General features: G+C 42.6%; 1 protein-coding gene across 1 annotated transcript in view; it reads right to left on the bottom strand.

Moving 5' to 3' along the window:
• Nucleotides 1–25,282, bottom strand: part of IQCJ (IQ motif containing J) — a 163,612-nt gene that overhangs the window by 8,067 nt on the left and 130,263 nt on the right. The window contains exons 2-3 of the mRNA XM_081086770.1: nucleotides 15,297–15,361; nucleotides 7,507–7,587 (exon numbers count right to left, since the gene is read on the bottom strand). Coding sequence (XP_080942896.1) covers nucleotides 7,507–7,587; nucleotides 15,297–15,361 — 146 coding nt within the window. The remainder of the gene's footprint in view (nucleotides 1–7,506; nucleotides 7,588–15,296; nucleotides 15,362–25,282) is intronic.

The following is a 25,282-nucleotide window of genomic DNA, read 5'->3' as shown; positions in this document are numbered from 1 at the left end:
TGGTGACAGTTGCAAAAACCAGGGCTCTAGACAAGTGTATAAGCTCCTTTTTGGGAGACACCAGTGAGTGGTAGCAAGGCAAAGGGAGAGCGCAAAGGTGTGTCCCCCAGCCCACGTTCCCTGAGAGCAAGCACCCTCGCAGGCTCTAGCTGTGTGCCTCACCGAAGCCTGCCCGGAAACTCCAGGACAAGTAGGCCTCCTTCACAGAAAGAGTGCACCTCCGCTCACCCTCTGACTGTCTATGCAGCATCCCAAGGGGGGGGGGGTAGCCTGTCAAGAACTGTCTCTACAATTGTTACAGTCCCATGAGTCCAACAACTCAAGCCCTCTGTCCACTAGAGCCAGGAAATCAAGAGCTATCCCCTGAGCAGCAGCCACAAAAACCAGGTCACCAGACGTAAAACCAGGACACAGGACATGTGTAGAAGCCCCCCTATGGGAGATGTTGATACTCTGGAGTGCTGCAGAGGGAGGGGATGAAGATGGGGCGAAGATGGGGCTCCCTGGCTGGAGCCAGGCAGGGGGAGAGTACAAAGATGGCACTTACTGAAAAAAAAAAAGAATAAGAAAAGAAAAAATAAAAAGAACAAATTTAAGAGAGAGAGAGAGAGAGAGAGAGAGAGAGAGAGAGAGAGAGAGAGAGAGACGGCCCCTACCTGCTTTAGCAAGGCAGAGGGAGGCAGGAAGATGGCACCAGCCAGACTCCATCCCTGGAGAGTATCCCAGCAGGTCCTGCCCCTCAGACCTGTGCTTTAAAATTAGCAAATGAGTCTCTTTCACCTAGCATCTGGGCATTTTTCAAAGGGCTGCTTCTGCGCTGGGCCCTGGGGAGGGTAAGTCTGGGCACAAGCCCTTGAAGAGCTGCTCCTCAGCCCTGGCCAGTGGCTCAGTTATTTGGATATCCTCCTGTACTCCAAAAGGCTGTGGGTTTAATTCCTGGTCAGGGCACATACACAAGTTGTAGCTTCAGGCATGTACAACACATCAATGTTTCTCTCTCTCTCTCTCTCTCTCTCTCTCTCTCTCTCTCTCTCCCTCTCTCCCTCCCTCCATCCTTCCCTCCCTCTCTCTGAAATCAATTTTTAAAAAATAACACATACCCTTGGGTGAGGATTAAAACAAAAAGAGCTGCCGAAACCGGTTTGGCTCAGTGGATAGAGCGTCGGCCTGCGGACTGAAAGGTCCCAGGTTCGATTCCGGTCAAGGGCATGTACCTGGGTTGCGGGCACATCCCCAGTAGGAGATGTGCAGGAGGCAGCTGATCGATGTTTCTCTCTCATTGATGTTTCTGACTGTCTATCTCTCTCCCTTCCTCTCTGTAAAAAATCAATAAAATATATTTTTAAAAAAAAAAAAAGAGCTGTTCCTCAGTTTGCCTTAGCCCATGGGTCTCCTGGGCAGGAGCCCAGTTGGTCTTCAGAGCCAGATTTTTGGGGGCTCATCTTTCTGGTGCTGGTCTTAAAAGTTGGGGTGTGAACCATTTGCTCCTCAGGAAGAAGCTCCAGGTTTCGAGTTTCCTCCCAACTGTGAATCATTGCTCTGGGTGGTTAATGGCCTTTCCTACCTGCTTCTGTGTGGCTTCCATTTTGTTTGGTCAATGTGAAGGAGTTGCTCCGCCAGTTTTTAGGGCTTCGCTTTCAGAGGAAATAGTTCCCTCTGTAGCTGTAGCTTCTGTTGTGTACACTGGTGGAGGTGGGTTCATCATTTCCCCCCAGAAAGTAAATGCACTTAGAGTGATGTAGGTTTTATGTCTCATTAGCTGTGGCCTTGGGCAAAGTACTAAGCTAATTGGCCTATATTTTGCTTATCCACAAAATGAGAATAATAACAACTTCTTTGTAATTCTTGCAAGAAGTCAAGGACAAGGTTTCTAAATCACTTAGCCCCAAACTTGACAAATAGAGCGCCTGGATAAGTCATTATAATTGCTTAAGACTATCAATCACGTTCAAGTATTTTTAAGTAACATGTGCAAATTGTATCCATTGATAGGATATGCAGGATTCCTGAAGATCTTTACTGGCATTATTCTATTAGCCCAATTTGATGTAAAAATGCACTTGAAAAGGTGTAATTGCATGGAGAAGATACACTAGGCTAAATGCTTTCCTTGGATTTTCTCCTTGAAAGGTCACTATAATCATTTACGACATGGTCAGTGTTCGCATTTTATAGAGGAGTGAGACTGCGGCCCAGAGAGGTAAACAGTGCTCCCAAGGTGACACAGGGGTAAGGAGCAGAGCTGGGATTTGAACCTGGGTTTCTCTAACTCCGAAGTCCATGCTCTCAACCTCTCTTGTCTTAATTAAACTTCTGACTAAAGTTGTTAGGCATTACTCTTAAGCAAATCCAATTTAATAAGGCTTTAGTGAGAATTACCTTTGACATTTTGGAGGGAATTCTTTTCTTTCTCCTGGGTGTGTCTCCTTTTTAGAATCTAAATGTTTCATCATTAAATCACACATATTAATAAAAATGACAGGAATTGAACAATTTAATGAGAAAACTTTAAAAAGATTATTTGTATGTGTTGCCTCCAGTCAGGGAATGGGACCCGACCCCCCCCCCCCCCCCCCCGCCCGCAGAAGGGGGAAGAGGGAGGAGAGGGGGAGTGATTAACTGATTAACCTGAGAATTTATATGCATAAATGTATAGCCCAGGGACACAGACAATAGAATGGTGGAAACCTGGGAGGGGCAGGTGCAGGGTGGAGGGGGTCAATGGGAAAAAAAACAAAGGGGACATCTGTAATACCTTCAACAATACAGATACATTATAAAAAAATAAATAAAAAGAACAAAGTTGAAGTGGAAAAAAAGGAGATTTGGATTCAATAGATCTCTATTTTGTTCATCACAAAATAAACATATTGTTAAAACACAAGGAGAGGGATCGCAGGCAGTCAATGCACAACTTTTCAATGATGGGATCTGGTGAGTCTGTTTCCTTCCTTGCCAGTCAGGCCTCTATGCTGAAACTCCTACTCCTTTGATGTGGGTGTCATTCTCAGACCTTTGATCCAGTCTTGGCTCTTAAGCACATTCATCCTTAGTCTTAGCGTTGTGCTGAGAGCCTTCATTGTGGCTCTTTCAGTATTACTTTTGCTTTAGCTAAGTTTTCTGATTTGAGAGGCTTGCCTTTGCTTGATCTTCAGAAAACCTGCCTTTTCCCTCCCCAACATGACATTTTATTAATAGCTGTGCAATCTTGATTGCTTTTGCCCTTTTGATGCAGTTCTTTGATCGTCTGAGTCTAAAACTCAAAATTGTCTCTTAACATTCATAAACCAGGCAATGCACTCTTCCTGGTATTTCTTCTAAATTCCACCCCTCCTTCCTTCCAATTATACTTGGAACAGCCACATGTAGGTTTAGCCTTTCTTAATCATATTATTTCCTTTTTATGCTGTCCTAAATATGAGGAAACAACTGAGACCCTTTCCTGACCCATCCAACCCCCACCCAGGGTTCCCGCTAGTGCGCTATACAGTAAAGGCAGCGACACCTGAGAACAGTTCTCATCTTCCTTTATCTTTTACGTTCAAAGATTGACCTGCCAACATACATCCCATCTCAGGACTTGCAGGGGCTGGACTATCCAGAAACCTTAATTGGAACCTACTACTTGCTCCTCCTCATCAGGGAAGGGGGAGGAGAGTTTCCAGGATAGCGGATTTTATGGTATAGTAACATCACTTCCCTCTACCCCCTGGGGGAAAGCAGATGTCCAGCTGGGTCCTACCAACAGAAATGAGAAGACCCTAAGAAAAAGCCTGTGATGTTTGGCAGTGACTCAGCAACCTGGGGCAAGGCCCCATCTTTCACACCCAATGCTCTGCAGGTCTAAAGAACATCTCTTGGAAAGTGGGGATAGGTAGAGGTATGCCAAGATTCTCCCTGTGGATGATGCCAAGGTCATCCTGGGGTAGACAGCCTACACCATTGGTGGGGAGTTCGGGGGAGGGGGGGATCCATTGGCCCTTCCCATAAGCAATAAAATAACCTCACAGAGTTGTTTTAAAATAACTGGTAGCTTCAACTATCTGGTAGCTCGAATGTTCACCATCAATGATAAGACTGGGGATGCCTTGGTGTTTAGCAAATGAGTGGTGAGTGAGATGACATCAAGACAGGAGGAGAAGAGGAAGGAAGGCAGATGGGGAGATTAGAAAAGGGAGAGGGGGGAGAGGGGAGTAGGCTGCACAGCTGTAGGAAAGGTCTGATGTGTGTGGAGGGGAGATGTTTAACCTGTCATGACAGTTAAGAATTTAATAACCAGATTAGACAAGAGTCACTGAACTGGACTAAACTCTCCAATGGGACTCAAATTCCATTACTGGTCAAGATCAAGTTTTCTCTCCCGCATCCCCCTCCCGTGAGTGGAAATGGGGTCCAGAGTTATTAGAAGAGATAAAGCCATTCTGTTTGCACCTCACTGAGCTGAGACTCCTCCATCAAACCAGCTACACATAAAATCTCAGACTTTCTGAGTCGGCTAGACTCTCAGACACAGAGATTTTATTTTCCTTGCCTGTTCCTCCTCCTGGCACCTGGCCCTCTGCCTCTACATATTAGAGATGATGAAAGCTAAGAAACAACAGAGAGGTTTCCTAACTTCATTTCAGTGTTCAAATGAAACACCCCAACTTCTGACCTAGCCAACTCTCCTTTCCAGCTTTTCCTTTAAGAGGATGTTATTACAAGAGTAAAGCTCTTAAGGATAAAGCAGCCAATGGCTGAAAACTAACATTTGTGTAGTGAGGCTGACATACTGCTTACAGAGAATGACTTGGTAGCCTGATTCATTATTCATTGAGTAAGTGTAACATAGAGCTTCCTGGGGGGACCCTATGGGTTCCGAAACCATGTTTGAACTTCACCTGGAGAGGTAGCCCACTGTGCTCGCTCAGAGGCAAGCTTTTTACTGTAGCCAAGGTTAACGCAGATTTATAGTGGTATGTGTTAATATTTGCCTTCATCCAGCAGGACATGATATATCTGCATCATTTCTGTCTCCATTCCTAAACCCAGCAACGGCTTATTGTACACAGCAAGGCCCCCTTCTTCAGGTGGCTTCTTCTGTAAAGATTCCTCTGGGCTTTTTGCAAATGATCCGTGATCCTGCCCAAGCACCGGTATACTTCATTTCTCAGAAGCATGCTTCTTGGAGCATTAAGCTGAGTGTGTGTATGTATGTGTGTGTGTATTATACACACCCTCAGTGTCAATTCTTACATGCGCCCCCGAAGGAAAATCAGAATTGGAAGGCTCACAGAAAACAGGCGTGAATAGTTTAAAATTGCTTTTGAAGGGATTATGACAGCCCCTTCTCTACTTAAAAGTGGTTTTAAAAGGTTGTCATTTTGTTCCTTAATATCCTGTCTCACTTTGTATCTTATTAGTTCCAGTTTTGTTGATATTGAGGTGTTTTTTGGCAAAGTTAATGCAATAGTCACACACAGTGGGGAAAGGGGACTAATATTTGGCCTTAGTAAGAGAGAATCCTATATAATAAAAGAGAACCATGCAAATTAATCATCCCTCCATGATGCCCACCAGCCACACCCACCAGCCAATGAGGAGTGAGTATGCAAATTAACCCAACAAAGCTGGAAGGTTAATTTGCATACACAGGCACCGGGCAGCTGGGGGCGGGGCCTGTGGCCACTTGCATACACACAGGTGCCAGGGAGCCGGGAGCAGGGTGGTGTGTATGGGCACCGGGGAGCCGGTGGCGTGCGCAGATGCTGGGGAAGCTCCCACCCAACTGGCGCATGCGCACAGGCGCTGGGGAGTCAGGGTCAGGGTGGCGCACACAGACGCTGGGGAGCCGGGGCAGGAGCTTCCCCTGTGTCACCGTGCACGCAGGTGCCAGGGAGACCGGGTTGGGGTGGGAGCTTCCCCCATGTCACCATGGTGATGCTGGGGAAGTTCCTGCCCAAGTGTGTGTGCCAAAGAGCCAGGGGGCGGGGTGGCACACAGGGACACCTGGGGAGCAAGGTGGTGTGCATGGACACCAGGGAAGCTCCTGCCTGGCTGGCACGCATGCAGGCACCAGGGAGCCGGGGTCAGGGCAGCACACGCTAACGCCACGGAGTCTGGGTCGGGGTGGTGTGCAAGGAAGCCGGGGGAATCTCTTGCCCCACTACAGTGCATTCACAGGCACCGGCAGAGGTATTCACTCCGTGGCTGCACACGCGCAGGTGCCAAAAGGCCTGTGTCTCTGAGACAGGCATCCTTGGGAGGCAGGCCACCTGGAGCCTGTAGGCCCATGCCTAGACCCGGAGCAGCCGGGGTCACAAAACGTGACAGAGGGTGCACATTGGGCTGAGGGGGACTCCCCCGGCCCCGTGCACGAATTTTGTGCACCGGGCCCCTAGTAAAACAAAAAAGGATAGAAAATGAGAAAGACATGATACATTTTTCCAAAATATTTAGATGAGAGCTGGAATGGACATAGGAAGAAGGAAGAGAGTTGAAAGGGTGTGTGTGTATAATCAAGAAACACCCTGAGGCCTCAGTTTGGCTCAGTGGATAGAGCGTCGGCCTGCGGACTGAAGGGTCCCAGGTTCGATTCTGGCCAAGGGCACATGCCTGGGTTGCAGGCTCAATCCCCAGTGGGGGGGGGGCATGCAGGAGGCAGTCGATCAATGATTCTCTCTCATCATTGATGTTTCTATCTCTCTATCCCTCTCCCTTCCTCTCTAAAATCAATAAAAAAAGTATATATTTTTTAAAAAGAAACACCCTGAGGTAAAAATAACCACATTGTTCCAAGATGGAATTAACCATCTTGATCACTAAGATGAAAGAAAGTGGAAAATGCTAGTGGAAATTGAAGAACAGTACTCTGCCTGAAGGAGAAAAACCAAGAAATGAAGTGATGACAATCAAGTAATTCCCTACACCAGTGGTCGGCAAACTGTGGCTCGCAAGCCACATGTGGCTCTTTTGCCTCTTGAGTGTGGCTCTTCCACAAAATACCACGTGTGGGCGCGCATGTATAGTGTGATGAAAACTTCGTGGCCCATCCTCAGAAGTCGGTTTTCGGAAAGGAGATAGATGAGACAAGTATACAAGACGAGTGTGGATGGGAGAGTTGGAAGGGGTCAACCTCAGCAAATGTACCTCAATCAGATTGAGGACGTTTTTAGCAAAGGCCAGCTTAGGAGTGCCCTAATTAAGTTAATAACAATGTACCTACCTATATAGTTTAAGTTTAAAAAATTTGGCTCTCAAAAGAAACTTCAATCGTTGTACTGTTGATATTTGGCTCTGTTGACTAATGAGTTTGCCGACCACTGCCCTACACCATCCAGCAGACGTTGCTGTGTGCCCCAAACAGCTTTGTTGCTGCTTAGACCAGAGAGGAAATAATGTGTAACACATAAATGTGAAATAAATAAATGTGTAATTCTTACACCACAAAACTCCAGAGTAGTTCAGAAATTAATAAAACAAGAACTTTAACACTGTTGCTTTAATGTAAACTTTGAAATAACTTACATTTTCACTTTTGATTCCAAGGGCTGTAGATTGAGGTGATAGTTTTCAATATTATTCTCCATATCCATGGCCAACTGATGACTGCAAACAGAAATAATGTCTCAATATAGCTAAATCCAGAAAAGTAACATCTATAGCAGTAATACTGCCAATTTATATTTATTTTTAAAAGCAGACACATATTCAATTTTTTTTCATTTTAATTTATTAACAGAGTCCTAAAAATTCCTATTGATGGATGATGGATAAATAACCATACCATAGAAATAAAATGTTGTTTTTCCTGTTACCTTTTCTGTTCTTTTTATTTCAACCACTCAGTTCAACATTCATATCTAAGGCATGAAAATCATTTCCCTTAAGTGAAGAAAAAAGAATACTGAACCATTGCGGGGGGAGGGGGGGTGTTGCGGGATAAAAAGAACGTTATAAATTCCATGGCAATGTCTAACTAGTAAGTTGTAGTGAGGATCTCATTCATCTTCAATGGTGCCACTGCCATCGAATATTCCCCCTTTTTATCTTGTAAGTTTTTCCAAAGCTCCCACTGTGCTCAACGCATGAATCTCTGCCCTGGAGAAAGGCAGAGGTAGACAGTAACTGCTCCTAATGAGTGTATAAGACTATCACTGGGTGCTACAATGGTCAAGGAAGGCTTCGCAGAAAAGGTGGCACTTGAGCTAGGTTTTGAAGAATGGATAGGAATTAGGTAAATTTCTATGTGAATGGTAATACATATGAGGAAGACATTAAAATAAAGGCATAGGGGTGAAAAATTCTGCTGGGGTCCTGCCCCAGCAGGTCCAGGAGTTCCCAAAGGCGTAGACGGAGTCGGCAAAGAAGGAAGGACACGGAGACAGTGTTCAGTTGATCAGCAGCCTAGCCAGGATCTCCAGCCAAGTTCTGGTCTGGATCTCCAGAGAGGTTCTGCTTTGGATCTCCAGCCAAGTTCTGTGTCCATGTTCTCTTGCTAGGTTCTCCAGGTTCTCCAGCCAGGTTCTATAGCCATGTACCCTCGCTAGGTTCTTCAGCCAGGTTCTGTCCAGGTTCTCCAGCCAGGTTCAGTCACCAGGTTCTAGTCAGGTTCTCTTGCCAATTTCTGTAGTCAGGTTCAGTCCAGGATCTTTTGCCATGTTCTCTCCAGCGAAGTTCTTCTGTCTCTAGGTTCTGTGTAGGTTCTGTCTTCTAAGTTCTGTGTGTAGGTTCTGTCTTCTAAGTTCTGTGTTGTTACATCTGTATTTATACCAGTTGATTCCAATCCTATCAATCCCTATTCCAAAGGTTAGGGCGTTTCTTATCTCCATTCCAGGGAGTAAAGATTATGTAGCTTAAGTATGATTGTTTGTAGTTGTTAAAGTGATTAATTACCCACCTGGCACTTAGTTAAGAGGTTTTATTCCCTCCCTAACTTCAGGGGAAAATCCCTACCTGGGGAAACTACCTTTCCCAGAGACCTTGGTTAAAACACATAGTGCCAAGAAGGTGAGCAAACATATTAAGAACAGTATGCCATATATGCCAGGTCCCTTGAAACAGCAAGAATGGACCGGCTCCCGGCAAATTCCCCCTTTTTTATTTTTTAAAAGCGGGCATTAAAAAGAAAAACCCCAAATGCTCTCTTGTATCCATTTTAAGAGTAGGACTGGCGCATTCCTCTATTACCTGAGTCCTGATCTATCACCCCAGGGAGAGCTTGCCAATCCTGCACTTTCCCGGGGTGGAAAGGCTGCAGTGGGGTTAAGGATAAGGCTCCTTGGGCCTACCTCCTCCCATGCCTTTACATTTACCTTTCCTTCCTCAGAAAAGCATGGACATACTTCTTATATAAAACGTTCTGTCTGACTGGGAGTAACCTTAATTCCTCTGCTAGCAAGCATATGTGTTAAAAGATCAATAGAGAGTCTTATTTCTTTAGACTCAGTATGGCACATCTTCTTAATCTAAAGATCAATACGGAGTCTTCTTTCTTTGGACTCAGTATGGCACATCTTCTCAATCTAAGTTCTGTACTATCCACCTTCTTACCCTACTTATCCTCTATAGGGGGGTCTGCAGTACCCTGGTGGAGTCCTATCCATCCTGAGTGTGGGGTTCTCAATGCGGGGGGGGGGGGGGCTTACCTAGGGGAATCCTGTTCCAGGGGTTCCCAAAGGTGTGGACGGAGTCGGCGAAGAAGGAATGACACAGAGGCAGCGTTCAGTTGATCAGCATGGTTGGATTCTCTTGCCTGGTTCTATTGTCAGGTTCTGTAGGTTCTCCAGCCAGGTTCTCCAGGTTCTCCAAACAGGTTCAGTCACCAGGTTCTAGTCAGGTTCTCTTGCCATGTTCTATCCAGATTCTGTAGCCAGGTTCTGTCTCTAGGTTCTTCAGCCAGGTTCTGTCTAGTTCCTCCAGCCAAGTTCTGTAGCCAGGTTCTGTCCAGGATCTTTTGCCATGTTCTCTCCAGCGAAGTTCTTCTGTCTCTAGGTTCTGTGTAGGTTCTGTCTTCTAAGTTCTGTGTGTAGGTTCTGTCTTCTAAGTTCTGTGTTGTTACATCTGTATTTATACCAGTTGATTCCAATCCTATCAATCTCTATTCCTAAGGTTAGGGCGTTTCTTATCTCCATTCCAGGGAGTAAAGATTATGTAGCTTAAGTATGATTGTTTGTAGTTGTTAAAGTGATTAATTACCCGCCTGGCACTTAGTTAAGAGGTTTTATTCCCTCCCTAACTTCAGGGGAAAATCCCTACCTGGGGAAACAACCTTTCCCAGAGACCTTGGTTAAAACACATAGTGCCAAGAAGGTGAGCAAACATATTAAGAACAGTATGCCATATATGCCAGGTCCCTTGAAACAGCAAGGATGGACCAGCTCCTGGCAAAATTCAGACTATTGTTAGACCATAAAGATATCTATTTGATGGAAGTGGAGGGTAAAAGTCGAGTGTAAAAGGAATAAGTTTGGATAAGCAGGAAACGAATAGTGATTGGCCACATAATGTGTACAGCTGTCATAGACATTTTACATGCATTATTTGATTCTCACAGTAGCCTCTACCAATTATTATTTTCCCCAATGTACAGCTGAGAAATCTGAGGTTCAGAGAGTTTAAGTTAAACTTAGAAGGAACCACATTAAAACTCAAGTCTCACTACCACAAAGTACTGCTTGGAGAATTTTAATATCAGACTTATTAAACATAATTCTACTAACTGTGGTTTTCATAAGTAAAGTATCTGACAGCCCAACCCAATACACATGCATGTGGTAAAGGTGTGTGTGTTTAAAACTGAAACAAATGCTTAATGAAGCATTATTTCCCCAACTACATATGTTGTTCTCTGGTATTTTTTTTTTATTTTCACTATATTTCAAATTTTTTTAAGGTCAGTGGTTATCCATCAAATTGATTTAATAAACCATCAATGAATTGTCACCTGCAGTGTGAAATCATTGCTGCAGAAAAACATATAGCATTTTAACCAGGACAACATGCTGAATGGATATTTAAGGATGGTTTGCAGTGGCATTGAGCAAGGAGAATAAAAAATATATATATTTAGAAAGGTATTCAAATTGGCCGGATAATGAGGACCACAATTACGGTGATAGTAAAGAAAAGAAAAAGATGAGAAAAAAACACATTGTGCTGGAGCCATTATTAGGATAATGCACTTATCTCCCCCTCCTTAGAAAGGAATAAGCAAGTGATGGGGAAAATATGGTAGAGCAGATAAATTCACATATGGCCACTAGGTGGCGCCATCAGCCCAAGATAGCTTTGTAATTACCCAGCTGGGAAGTTGAGGGGCAAGGAAAAAGCACCCCCGTGCTGTCGGTATTCAGGGTCCATTATATATTCCATCCTTATTCTCTCATTTAGATATGTTGGCTATATATTCTGTGCCTGGAATGATGTAAAGCATGTGGGACACAACGGTGAAAGCACTAGACATGGTCCCTGTTCTTAGAGTTTTACAATCTAGGAGAAGATGAATATTACATAATTATCAATGCAATGGACGTTATTAAAGGGACCTAATCAATGGTTGGCAGGCATATAAAGTCTCAGTTTTGTAATTCTATGTTCTTGTAGGGACAACAGCCTTATAACAAGGATACTTTAAGATTTTGTAAATTAAACCCCCAAATAACCAATTATTGAATTGAGCAATAGAGGTATATAGGTGAGGTGTTGTGGGGGCCTGTAGCAACCAAGTTTTCATAGAGAACATTTTTTAATAATATTAACAAATTTGTTAATTTGGGGTTACTATTTATACATCTTCAGCACACTATAAACTACAAATGCCTGTAGGCTTAAATTAGATAATGTTAGGGCATGGTACCAATAATTGCCTGTGGGTGATGACATGATTATATGTCAGGAGAATATACAACTTGAAATCACACATTTCATACCAAAGACCCAGCCCAATCCAATATTTATAAAAAAAATAGCTGTCAGCCTTAGGTCCTACATAAGTTAATGAATGATTATAAAAAACAATAGAGTCATAAGCAGTCTCCTAGTCAATTGCTCTTCTCTGTTGCCTTCAAAGTGTGTGTGTGTGTGTGTGTGTGTGTGCGCACGCGCGTGCATGTACACAAATACACTCAATTGGCCCTATACGTGGTCTCAAGCAGAATGGAGTTACAGCTTCCCCTCCCTTCACACGGACTGCCTACCACAAAACCCTGTTGAGCATTCAGAATAAATGTAATGTTCCAAGGGGGAATAACCCATCAAGTGCTATGACACCGCTCTCACTTAACTTATGGTCATTTCAAGTAGCTGAGATGATTTACATCAGCACCTAAGTCAGCTACAGCTTTAATGAAATGCTTAATCGGCTCACTCAAAGTACACCAATTTTTCAATCAAATCTGACAGCTTTCAAGGACACAGCCCTGCCCTAAAAGCAGACCAGAAAAGTCTCCAGAATTCCAGGCAAATGGGTCTAGTTGTTAGGGCAGGCAGCCACTGTTTGTCTTCCCTCTGTCCTGGACAAGTAGGGAAGGGAAGCTTACTTACCCCAAAGGCTTGCGTGCTTTGGGGGTAGCTTTAACTCCCACCCCTCGAATTCCTCAATCATGATTGGAGAAAGCAAGCATGCAAAGCAGGCCGGCCATTTCCAGAAGCTTTTAGCTTTCGCAGGCCTCTAGATCATGAGAGGAAAGAACAGGGGAGCGAGGGGGAGGCAGAAGCCCACAGATATTCCACTAATTCCACGTATCTTCCTGAGAACAGCGGGATGGGGGAGGTACGGGCCGGTGTGGGGGTGTGGGTGAGAGGTTGAACATAGAGCTGTGGTCAATTAACAGGAAAAAAACTTTCGGAGCTCACTTCTTACATTGAAATCAATAATGAAAAGCCAGCATAGCCAGATTTAATAGATAAATGGGCTGAAAAGCACAGAGCAAGTGTGTCCTCAGAGAATTAGGCTGCACGCGAGGATTGAATGGCCAAACGGATTCTAAAATGCATCTAGACCACTGGTTCTCAACCCCAGCTCCTTATTAGAATCACACACAGGAAGCTTTTAAGAAATACTGATCTCTGGACCTCACCCCCAGAGATTCAAATTCAATTTGTCTGGGTGGGGCTTATGCAGGACATTTTTATTAAACTCCCTGGGTGATTCTAAGTGCAGCCAGGGTGAAGGACCACTGATCATGTCATTACCACACTAATCTCCACTGAAGAAAAATCTTATTTCTAGGTCAGCAAAAAGCTCTCCAGTTGCAATTGCTTACATAGAGCTAATGATAGTGGTGGTGAGAAGGGGTAGAATAATTGAACTGTTACTCTTGTTTATGCATATTAATGAGAACAGACATAACGAGGATAAAGTAAATCCATAGGTAACGCAGAAACTTGGTTTGATCAAAGGGCTCAAGCTGTCCTTCAAGTGGGGACAGAAAATCCTTAGAGTCACGAAAATGGAATAAACCTGGGAAACTATCTAGCCCCCCAAACCCCCGCCCCCAGATGGAAAGGGAAGGGGCTGACATTGAAGACACACTTGTCATGCTTGTCATACGTGTCTCCGTTAATGCTCTCGGTAGACTGTCAAGCCACTGTTATTATCTTCATTTTTAAAGATGGGGAGAGTGGGCCTCAGGGTGGTTAAGTGATTTTTCCCAACCCGCAAAGCTAGGAAAAAGCAGAAAGAGGAATGAAGCCCAAGGTTTTCCATTTTCAGGAATGTTGTCCACAGCATCTCAGATGCATGGTCATTTACGCTCTCCTGGGCCCTTCCAGTGTCTGTGAGCTCACTCTTTAATGGAGAAGTCCTTTCTGTTGGGCAGGCTGGGTTTTCACAAAAGCTATCCTTTTTCTGAGTCACAAACTATTTCTCCATAAACCCTTCTCATTGATCCTCATTTTCTTCCTAGAGTAAGAAGAGCAATTTAGCCCTTCTTCTAAAGGAAAATCCCTTCACATATTTAAGGGTAGCCATTATGTCTCCTCTGAGATTTATTTTCTCCAGCCTCACATCCTCAGCCCTTTGTAGTAGTTTCACGTGATTTCAGAATCCTATAAATTTTAATTGCCCTCCTCTGGTACTCTTGGGGGTGTGCCTTTAAAATATGCCTTTAACCCTAGCCAGTTTAGCTCAGTAGACAGAACGACGGCCCTTGGACTGAAAGATCTCAGATTTGATTCTGGTCAAGGGCACCTACCTCGGTTGCAGACTAGATCCAGGCCGTGGTTGGGGCGTTAACGGGAGGCAACCAATCAATGTTTCTCTGTCTCTGCCTTTCCACTCTTTCTAAAATCCAGTGGAAAAATATCCTTGGGTGAGGATTAAGAAAAATAAATAAATAAACTGTGCCTTTAAAATGTGGTGCCCAGAGCCAAGCGTGACACTCACACGGGCTTGACATTCAAACTTAGCCAGTGGTTGAGAGCAGAGGCTCTGGTGGCATTCAGACCAGGGTTTGATTCCCACCCTTCCTCACCACTCAGCTGAGCATACTTACACAAGTGCTGAAAGCTCTCTGAGCCTCTTTCCTGGTCTGTAAAATGGAAATAACAATGCCTATATCACAGGGCTATCATCAGAGTTCCATGAGGAAGTATCTGTAAGCACTAATAGAGAGTACGCTGTAAAAATTCAATAAATGATAGCAAATTTTTCTTCTTTTATCTTGACACTGCATGACTACTAAACAGTTGAATATTGTGGTAATATTTTTTTAGAAGCCACATAAAATCACGGTCTCATGTTAACATCAGATAAAAATCTCTAAATATTTACCCCCAAACTGAAATCAGAATATATCTCTCACATGATCTAATTGCATAATTTTTAAAAAGCCTAAATGGAAGATTGTATTTTTATCTCTGTTTAATTTCAACTCTTTCTTGCTTTCTTTTCAGCTCAGTTTTGTTCCATTCTGCGGCATTACTTTGAATGTTCATTTTATTAGTTTTAGTGTAAACTGTGTACTTTTTTACAAATTTATGATTGGCTTCTATACACATCCCTGATTTAAAGCCAAAGACAGGGCAGGGTTAAGTTTCAAGCCCTCAAACATACCACCAGAGATATCTGCAGGCATCATATTACTGTTAATCAGTATAGCTTGTGTATCATAGCTCAACCAGTCATGAATCTATCTAACTATATCTCAAATGAGACACATTTCTGGGTCCTGACCACAATTATACCATAAGGAACTGCCAAATTACTTATTTATTTTTGCCTTGCCAGGTAGTGTTTCTTTTTTTCATACAAGCTTTTCAAGCTTGCAAATAATTGAATTTCCAGGGTGGTGGTGAGAAGTATTTTTTTTACTTACTTTTCAAGTAAATATTTTCCATCATTAACTTGTTCTAAAGGATTCTGCAATCTTTTCATTTCTTCCTGTGGGGGGAAAAAAAGAAGTGTTTTATAAATTGACGCATGTACTTATGAGCAATTATATTTGAAGACAATTATTAGCAAAAATGAGATAACACACCATTAGATGTTCTGGACTTTGCAATGGATAAGTGCTTAAACTTACAAAACAATTTCCTCTTTGATCCAATTAGAATACAACACTGCCAGTCAAATCATACGATTTTTTCCATCATTAAAGGTAATGCTTCCTGTCATTTTCCTAGAGTGAGGACATGTTTATATGGATCCATCCATTCAAGTTGCTCTGCCATCTGTACTATGTTTGCTGGTTGCTGGGGGAGGGGCTCTGATGAAGATGAGCTGGGTTTGGCCAGTCAGTAACCATCTTCTCTTGTCTCTTAAGAGCTCTCAGCAACCTCTTCTGTTAGCCCCAGTGCTCAGGCACACACACACACACAAACACAATCCCACATCCCTTCCTGACTTTCAGGCATCCCTAGTCTTTGTAGTCCCGTTTTCCTGGCCACAGTGATTGGTTCAGGGATGTGACGGAAATCGGCCCAGGTTCCTGGTGAGACTACCTGTCCAAGGGCATTTAAAGAAGGCCCACGGGACTCAGTTTTTAGAGGTCATACTCTTTGACTCATCACCACAAATTGCTGAGGTGCTAAGAGAAAGCCCCAATTAGGATTAAATGCTCATGTGCCCCTAAAAGGCCCTCAAAGCTAGTCTCAATGTGCTTCTACCACCAGACATCCAAAGCTGCTAGGTCATCCCTCATTACCCAATCTCTTTAACTTCCTAACTTCTCTATCTCCTCAATTTCTTTGAACATTCCCTGGAGTATCTTGTTCTAACTGAACCCTGCCTTGATTTTCTGAGGACAGCTAACTTTTTGTTAGAGCAAGAAGATCAAAGAACTGTTTAGAAAAAGGCTTTTAGGATCTAAAGGATTTTGCTGATGACAAACTTGGCTGAGTCCCCGATCACACTTATCCCCTGCAGTCCTCTTAAGAAGTGGCCATTTCTTCCCCACCTGCTATATCGTACACAGTCCGCAGGAAGGATAGAACCCTCTTGCTCCTCATTGCTGCTCCTAGAAACTCCTCCTGCCTACACAATCTTAGCTCCTCTGGAAAATCTCAGCCTGTCCCAAGCTTCTGTCCTCTTCTCTTCCCTACCTATCCTCTCTTCTCAGGAGGTCTTCACCGATCCCATAACTTTAAATTTATATCTGCACCTGAGCTGCCCTTAAACTCCGCCCTTATACTCCCACTTGCCTACCTGACAGTTCCATGTTCATTTCTGATAGACATGTCAAGTTCAAAACCAAAGTCTTGATTTCCCCACCTATACCTTCACCCAAACCTCCATTGTCACTGCTTCTATCTCATCTTAGTAAACGGTATCACTATTCACTTAGATGCCAGAGCCAATACCCAGGAGTCAGCCTTTATGATTTTCTTTCTCTCACAATATAGTCATTCAATCAGCGAATTTTGTTGGGCCCCGATTAGAAATATACCCAGGACTTGACCGCCACCTCTCAGTGGTGTCTAAGCCAACTGTGCCAGACTCCCGTCTCCCAGCTCAGATGTCAGCCCACTTCAGTCACTTCTCCTATATCAGCCAGCATGTTCTCTTAGTATCGGGGCTTTCTTTTCTAAGGGTGTGAAATGCATATATCACAACTCTACAGTACAATGAGTTCTGACAAAGGAATACATTGGTAGAACCACCACCCAGAACAAAATATAGAACAATGCTCTCACTCCAGAAAGTTCCTCTGTGCCCCTGTACAGTCAATTTCCCTCTCCTAAAGGCACCCCTGTTTTGATTTCTATCATGGTAGATTAATTTTCCCTGTTCTGGAAAATCATATTAAATTATCTATTCTTTTGTATCTGGCTTAATTTACTCAACATAATATTTTGACATCAGTTTCTTAACTGATGCTAATTGTTTAAACTTCACTTCAGTATTTGGAGAAGACTTTTGTTTTCCTTCCTCTGATTTTAAAAGCAAAGGATTTGAAATGTGAGGAACCCAGGACCTACAATAGAAGTGTTTGCTATTGTGAAAAAGGCTAACCAGAAGGAAAAGATAACAGAGCAAAGAGGATGGAGGTCAAGGAAAACAGCCAAGGAGTCAGAGCCCTAGTGATGCTGCAAACTTTAGGGTCAAACTGTGGCTTGAAACTAGGATACTGAGAGATTTTTCAGGTTCATGTGCCCATAGATTCTCTCATTTTATTTTTTTAATCCTCACCTGAGGATATTTTTTCCATTGATTTTTTTTTTTTTTAGAGAGAGTTGAAGCAAGGGAGAAGAGGAAAAAGGGAAGAAAGAGAGAGAGATCGACATGAGAAAGACACATCAATTGGTTGCCTCCCACTCGAGCCCCAACCAGGGCCAAGGATTGAACCTGCAATTGAGGTATCTGCCCTTGACCAGGAATTAAACCCCTTGATGCTTTGGTCCAGGCCAACTCTATAACCACTTAGCAACCCAGCTAGGTGCCTCTCTTAATTTCTCAAGGCACTCTTGGTTGCTATTTCTCTCTGTGTGTGTTTTCTTGTTGGTTTGTTTGTTCACAACTGAAAGAATCCTAACTCAGAAGTGACAGTCTGAACTATAACCTAAGAGTGCTACATATAAAATCCTACCTTGATGAGCCATAGAACTATAAAAATTTAGAGCTGGACAGGTGCTGTTGTTGTTTTGTTTTGTTTCATTTTATTTTGGCGTCGTCTTAATTTTTTTTTTTTATTCAGAAGACTAATGGATAAAGCAGGTTATGGTCTTCAGTTCCTTTCTGTTAAAGGCTGATGCTTTTATATCCAACATTCGTATAACAAAGCTTGAGTGAAAAACATTTCTGCATCTTCTGCAAAATTGCTGTATAAAGCACTGTATTTTTTGCTACAGGTTTTCTTTTATGTAAATGAATAAGATTTTAGGATTTAGTGCTAGGGGATATTTTCTCATTTTGATATAATAGTGCACTTCTTTTCACCAACAATAACTACTTATGTCTTATAGCGGTTGTTTAATTTGCCTTGGTTGCCAGAAGCTTAAGCTAAATTAAATATTCAATTGCCAGAACTACTTTTTCCAGGCTGTTAGTACAATTATCCCCTCCCCTTCACTACATGATGTGCAAACTTCTTTGTTTTTATTTTAATCCTCCTACATGTGTGCTTTTCAAAGTACAGGCAAGTACTATATAGGCAGAATATAAATGATAAATGGACAGGAAGATAGAGATGACAGATAGATAGGTAGACAGGTAGATGGATGGTTAGATAGATAGGCAGATGATAGATAGATAGATAGATAGATAGATAGATAGATAGATAATACCTAAAGATAGAGCATTCTTTAAAAAGTATACATGACTTTCTATTTTCAAGGTAAAACTTTTCATCACTATAAATGCTGGATCCTTATTCTAAGAATAAGTCTCCACATCTACCCACTGTTTGTCCCAACTCTCCATCCTAATCCTTCATCATATCCCATCCCACCACCAGTGACATAAGCAATAAATCCAGGTCAGATAAAAGGTCACGCTTGATGTCACTTTCCTGAAAGGAAACAGACTGGACAAGAAGCCTTAGTTGTTCTTGAAAAACAGAGGAGGATTTTTTAGGTCATAAACATTTTCTTATTTACCCCCTCCATTACGATTAGGAAAAAGATGAGGTGTTGGTAGTCCCAGAACTTTCTTCTCTAAGATGTGCCTGTGGTGTGCTTTCATCTCTCCTTTTTCCCTGGAGATTTGGGGGGCAGGAAGAAAAGGGCTTTTGCACTCTGCCCACCACTCTCTTTTCCTTGGTTCTTGCATTGCGGGGAGCTTGCCCAGGTGGGGAGGGCTTTGAAGTGGTACTTTTTTTCAATCTGACTATCCATGCTCTAGGAAATCATATTAAACATAAGGTCAATGACTAACAAGAGCTTTCTGAACAGCTGCTCTGCTGACAATTTGGAGGATGGATTTCATCATTTGGTTATTTAAGCTAACTATACAAAAACACTTCAATTCAATTGGCCCAGAAGTTCCAAACCATGTCCTCATTTTCTCAGAGATGGATAAGGAAGACGGCTTGTTCAACAGATTTTCGCTTGGAGTTTCACTCTTTGCGATAGTTTTGTTTTAATTTGGCATTAAACATATACCAATTGGTCTTTCCTCTCATTGGTTTCTCCCGCTAGTCCTCTTTGTCTCTGATTTTATATCTAACAATGCCATTTCCCTACTAGAAACCAACATCGCCCCCGTGCTTTCAGATGGCTTCCAGGGTCTCTGCCAAGGTCTGATGCACCAGGGCCCCGGCTGTCTCTGCCGGCTGCACCACCAAGCCCTGCCCCATACACTCCCGCTCCAAGTCTGGTCATTTGAAACTTTACCCAGTCCCAGAACTCACATGCTTTCTTATTGGACATTCGAGGACAATGCGTCCCCAACCCCTCTATTAGCCGCTCCCATTCTCCCTTTAGGAAGCCTCCAACTTTCCCTTCCTCCGTACAGGTCTTCAGAACTCAACAGGAGGGTTGGGCACCCACCCTGCTTCCTCAGCAGCCTGTGCTGATCCTTATTAGCATTATCTCTCTATCTAACTCCTGCCTCCCCTGCCCCCCAGCTAAGTTCCTTGAAGTCAGGGATGGTGACTTACCTTAAGGCCCCTAATCCCCAGATAAAGCCTAATAAATATCTGTTGAATAAATGAGTTGAATGCATTGATATGACTGTAAGGAAACAAAACCTTAGTAGCTTAATGCCCCTCTCCCAAATCCCAAGAAATTGTATGTCCTCTGCTGATTCTTTTCTGACCCTCTATTTCAACTTTCTAAAATCACTCTGAAGCCTTCTTTTTTATTTAACACTAGAGGCCCAGTGCATGAATTCATGCACTATGTGGTCCCTCAGCCTGGCCTGATGGATTGGGCCAAAACTGTCTCTTTGACATTTCTCAAGGGGTCCTGGATTGTGAGAGGGTGCAGACCAGGCCCAAGGACCCCACCAGTGCACAATCAGGGCCAGGAAGGGACACAGGAGGGCTTCAGGGTGTGTCCAGCCTGTCTCGCTCAGTCCTGATCAGCCGAACCCCAGCAGCAAGCTAACCTATTGGTCAGAGCGTCTGCCCCCTGGTGGTTAGTGAACGTCATAGCGACTGGTCAGCCAGTTGACTGTCCCCTGGTGGTCAGTGCATGTCACAGCAAACGGTTGAGTGGCCTTAGCATATCATTAGCATATTAAGCTTTGATTGGTTGAATGGACAACTGGACAACCAGACACAGCATATTAGGCTTTTATTATATAGGATTATATTTTTCCAGTTTTATTGAGGTATAATTGACAGAGCTGTATATATTTAAGGTGTACATTTGATATATGTATATGTTGTGAAATCATGATACTCAAGCTAATTAAAATATTCAGCACCTCACCATGTAGTTACCATTTTCTCTGTGTGTGTGTATGTGGTGTGGTGAGAAGATCTACCTTCTTCGCAAACTTCAAGTCTACACTACAGTACTGCTAACTGTAGGACATTGTTGTACATTAAATCTCCAGAACTTTTTCATCTTGCCTAACTGAAACTTTGTACACCTTGACCATCATCTCCCCATTTATACTCTTTCCCTTTCTCCAGTCTCCTCTGTGCTCTGGGAGGCTCGTAATTTTGGACTTTATCAAGCCGTCCCCTTTGTTCTGTGGCTTCGAATAGAGTTTGCACGGTGGGAGGCCCTGGCATGAAATTAGAGGGTAGCCAAAGAGAAAAGTTGTCAACTCAAGGGCCTAACCCAGGGGTGGGCAAACTTTTTGACTCGAGGGCCACAATGGGTTCTTAAACTGGACCAGAGGGCTGGAACAAAAGCATGGATGGAGTGTTTGTGTGAACTAATATAAATTCAAAGTAAACATCATTACATAAAAGGGTACGGTCTTTTTTTTTGTTTTGTTTTATTCATTTCAAACAGGCCAGATCTGGCCTGTGGGCCGTAGTTTGCCCACGGCTGGCCTAACCCCAAGTTTCTGACTCAGTTTGACTCACTAGGTGAAGGGATAATTTCTACCAGGCTCTGTTTAACTTCTACCTTTTTTGAAATTTTGGCTAAGCCCCTCTGCAAAATATAAGTTGAATCATTCAAGTACAACCCAAACATATAGCATTCCATATTCTGTAATCCCATTTCTCCAAATGAAATCTTTGTTATGAGTGGCTGTGAAATGTAGGCTGTGCTGTTAGGGCAGATAATTGATTGACTACTTGCCAAAGCCATGCTTCCCACTGTCATAAGAGTTGTTCTGAAGTGACTTGGGAGTTAACTGTTAGACTGGATGGTGGATGCTGAATTTTGTTCTTTTGTGTCTGGCTTCCCCCTCACACCTTAATCCTGCAGGTATTTCTCCTGTCACAAACAGGAGACCATAACAGAAGGTTAGACAAGCTTATCTCTGTGGCCACTTGACCAGCCCCTTAACCTGCCCAATAATAAATAACACACTGTTCTTATGTTTTCCCATCCCTGCCACTTCTACTGGCTAAACTTGTTCTTTGGGCAACTTTAAAATCAGAAGTCCACACAAAATTGCTTTTTCTCTAAAATGCACTTCTGCCTAAACCTCAACCCTTTAATTATTCTTACTTACACCCTGGCCATTTTATTCTCAGCATAATCCAGAACATGGAAGGTAACTTAAAATGTGAAAACAATCTGCAGTTTACCTCCCTGTGCAATTATGGGTAACAAGGCCTGTGCCCCTTACATATATCATCTTTTTGTGCGGGGATGTGTGTGTGATAATTTCATATTAACCTGAGGGTAACTACTGAACAAAAGTTAAAAGCCAAAATTACTTTGACACTTTCAACTACCCAACCATTCAATTAAATATCACCAGCCTTCCCACTGTCCCCGCCCCCACTACTCCTTTTTAATGGAAGTGTAATAAGAACACTAAAAAAAGGGGTTACTAATGTTTGCCTAATTTGGAAAAGTAGAAGACATAAAATCCATACTAATTTTAGCTCTGCATCATTAAACATGAAATATTGATTATTGCTCTTTGTAACAGAGTTTATGAAGCTAGCTGAGCTGCTGTGTCCACATAAAGTGGTTCTGATGCTTTGCCCTCGGACCTCAGTGGCCGTAAATGATGCTCCTTGGTGACAGCTGGGAGGCTGGCATTCTAATCCACAGCCTTAAGAGGTACATTTCCCAGATTAGACCAAGAATGACCCAGCTGCATAGCCGAACTTCAGAAAATTAAATTGGAGGGAGTCCAAACCGCTGTTGAAATAACTGTGTGAATTACAATGCTTCCACAGGCCTTGTTATAATGTAAATGTGCTTTACAATTTACTGCCATTTCCCTTCCACCCCTGCTGTGAATATGGACATTAATAGTCATCTCATATATTTAAAGGCAAAAAGGCATCAAAAATAAAAATGTAAAATTCATGGCTTCTCCCTTTGGAAAGCAGAAAGTAAATTCTTTTCTTTTTTTCTCTTGCCTTTTTTTTTTTTTTTTGTAAAAAGAGCATACGTTTTGTTTATGTATTATGCATTAATGTTTTTTATGGTTGACAGATCTGTAAATTTCACACAGGGAAGTTACCTTGCAGCTGAACATGAATTTCTTTAGGAGGAAAAAAGTGGCTAATGGGACATCAACAGCTCATTTAAAGAATTCATCAGGTAAGTTATGAGCACAATGGGCATATATGAGGTAGCAGACTTAAAAAGAGATTCGCCCTGTTTCTAGCACTTTCAGGACATTTTGAATGTTTGATGAGATGCAGAGTGACTGTGATTTTATGGTGACAATCACTGAGCAAGGTAGTCCTAAGCCTCCCTATGTGAATTCTCAGTGATATTACTTGCTGCCTCATACATAGTGAAACTTACTAACTTATAACCATAAGATATGATAATGAGAATCATTGTGATAGCTCATTCTTTTGTTAAAATATATTTTTTTATTGATTTCAGAGAGGAAGGGAGAGGGAGAGAGATAGAAACATCATTGATGAGGGAGAAATCATTGATCAGCTGCCTCCTGCATGCCCCACACTGGGGATCAAGCCCAAAACCCAGAAATGTGCCCTGACCGGGAAGGAACCATGACCTCCTGATTCATAGGTCGATGCTCAACCACTGAACTACACTGGCCAGGCTGATAACTCATTCTTTATTCTTGTTTGACCAACCAGACGATGTTCATAGACATTAGGACATAAAAGTCTTTGACTGACAACTCTGAAAATGCAAACATCTGAGCTCATTTTAACAGATACCAAATAAAAGCAAGTAAAACCCAGTTGTGACTGTTTCAATCATTGGTCACCTTGGATCTGAGATGACTTCAGTCCCTGATATTCTCCTGGAGGAATGAGTGAATGGTACCCATCTGGAAGGGTATACCTACAACCACATCATGGGGCTGGCTTATCTGAATAAGCGCCTGCCAACTTCATCCAAGTGCCGGGGGTGGACAGCCCCCATGGACCCAGGACTGTCAGACAGGATGAGCCAGCCGTGTTAAGTTGAATAATACCCTTTAGGCTTACATGTCCTTCCTCTCCTTTCCCTAAAATTGCACATGTTCTCAAGATTCTTCTGCTAGTTTTAGATCACAAACATTCTAAAGTGATCCTAGAATGAAGACATAGCTCATTACAAAAAAATCCAGCCACTTCCACTACATCTAGGATGTGAGAAATTAAAACACTATGAGTAATAATTTTAAAGTGGTCACTCTACTCAAAGTTAATTCAGCTCAACAGTAGGACAGCTATGAAAATACAACTAAGACTGAAATACTAGGTACAACCATTAGGATGTCAGTGTTTTTGCATCTTATATATTTCTGCACTCTGAAAAAAATATATACTGGAGACCAGGCTTCAAGGTGAGAACTCAAAATATAAATAAGCACACAAGCAAATAAATAAATATCCCTCAGAATGCAGACAGAATAGCAAAGGTGGCTAAGTGACTCCATACACTAACTCCAGTTTCCTGTGCCAAAGGATAAAAACAAAGTGCTGGAGATCAGGACATGTAACTCCCCAATGTTTACGCCTGATTCTGGAATGCATTTAACTGCAAATACTGTCCAGATTAGATTTTTGGCCTAGTCAAATTGGAAAATGAGTTTGCATTTCTTATGTACTCACCCGGTAATATTGTAGGGAAGCAACCCAAATGCATGCTGGGAAGAACTCTTCTAACATGCTCTGTAGCACCTCAGACGTGTCAGGCTCTTCCTTTCCATTCCCTGCACGACCACCTGTGTTCAGGACCCGGTGACTCTCACCAGGATTATTACACTGGGTCGCCTAATTGCTTCCCTTGAGTACATTTCCGATCATTTAACTCTCTTACTCATAAACCCTACTGCCAGCCTAAATAAAAATAATCATCAGGATTAAAAATACTCTCAATTCCCTAAACCCAGTATTGCTCCTTCTTCATCTCCTGAACTCCTTCAAAGTTCATCTCCAATGTGATTTTATATATTTTAATATTGCCTCCCATAGCTAACTGCATGTCATTTCTTTGAACTACTGTTATTACTAACATTTATTGAATTTTACTAGGTTCCAGGCACTTTGCATAAATTATCTTTTTAAAATTATGGCTGCAGCCCCATAAAAATAGCAAAAGATGCAATTATTATTCCCATTACTTGTGTAAGAAAATAGATTCAGAGAAATTAAGAAACTTGACCAAGGTCTTATAGGAGAAATGGAATGCCAACCTAAGCGGTCTGATTCCAGAATCTGAACCTTATCCTCTCTGCTCTTTCCACGAATGACATGGAACATACAACAGCATGAGCAGCGATGATATCTCACCAATGGTGTACCAATGGTAAAAAAGAAACCATAGTGTCCTGCAAAGTACCCAGGTTTCTTATCTGAACCAGGCA

The sequence above is a fragment of the Myotis nattereri genome (genome assembly GCF_964212035.1).
Source record: "Myotis nattereri genome assembly, chromosome: 3".
In the NCBI taxonomy this organism is placed as follows: Eukaryota; Metazoa; Chordata; class Mammalia; order Chiroptera; family Vespertilionidae; genus Myotis; species Myotis nattereri.
Note: the sequence above shows the minus strand (reverse complement) of the source record. Positions and strands in the feature narration are given on the sequence as shown.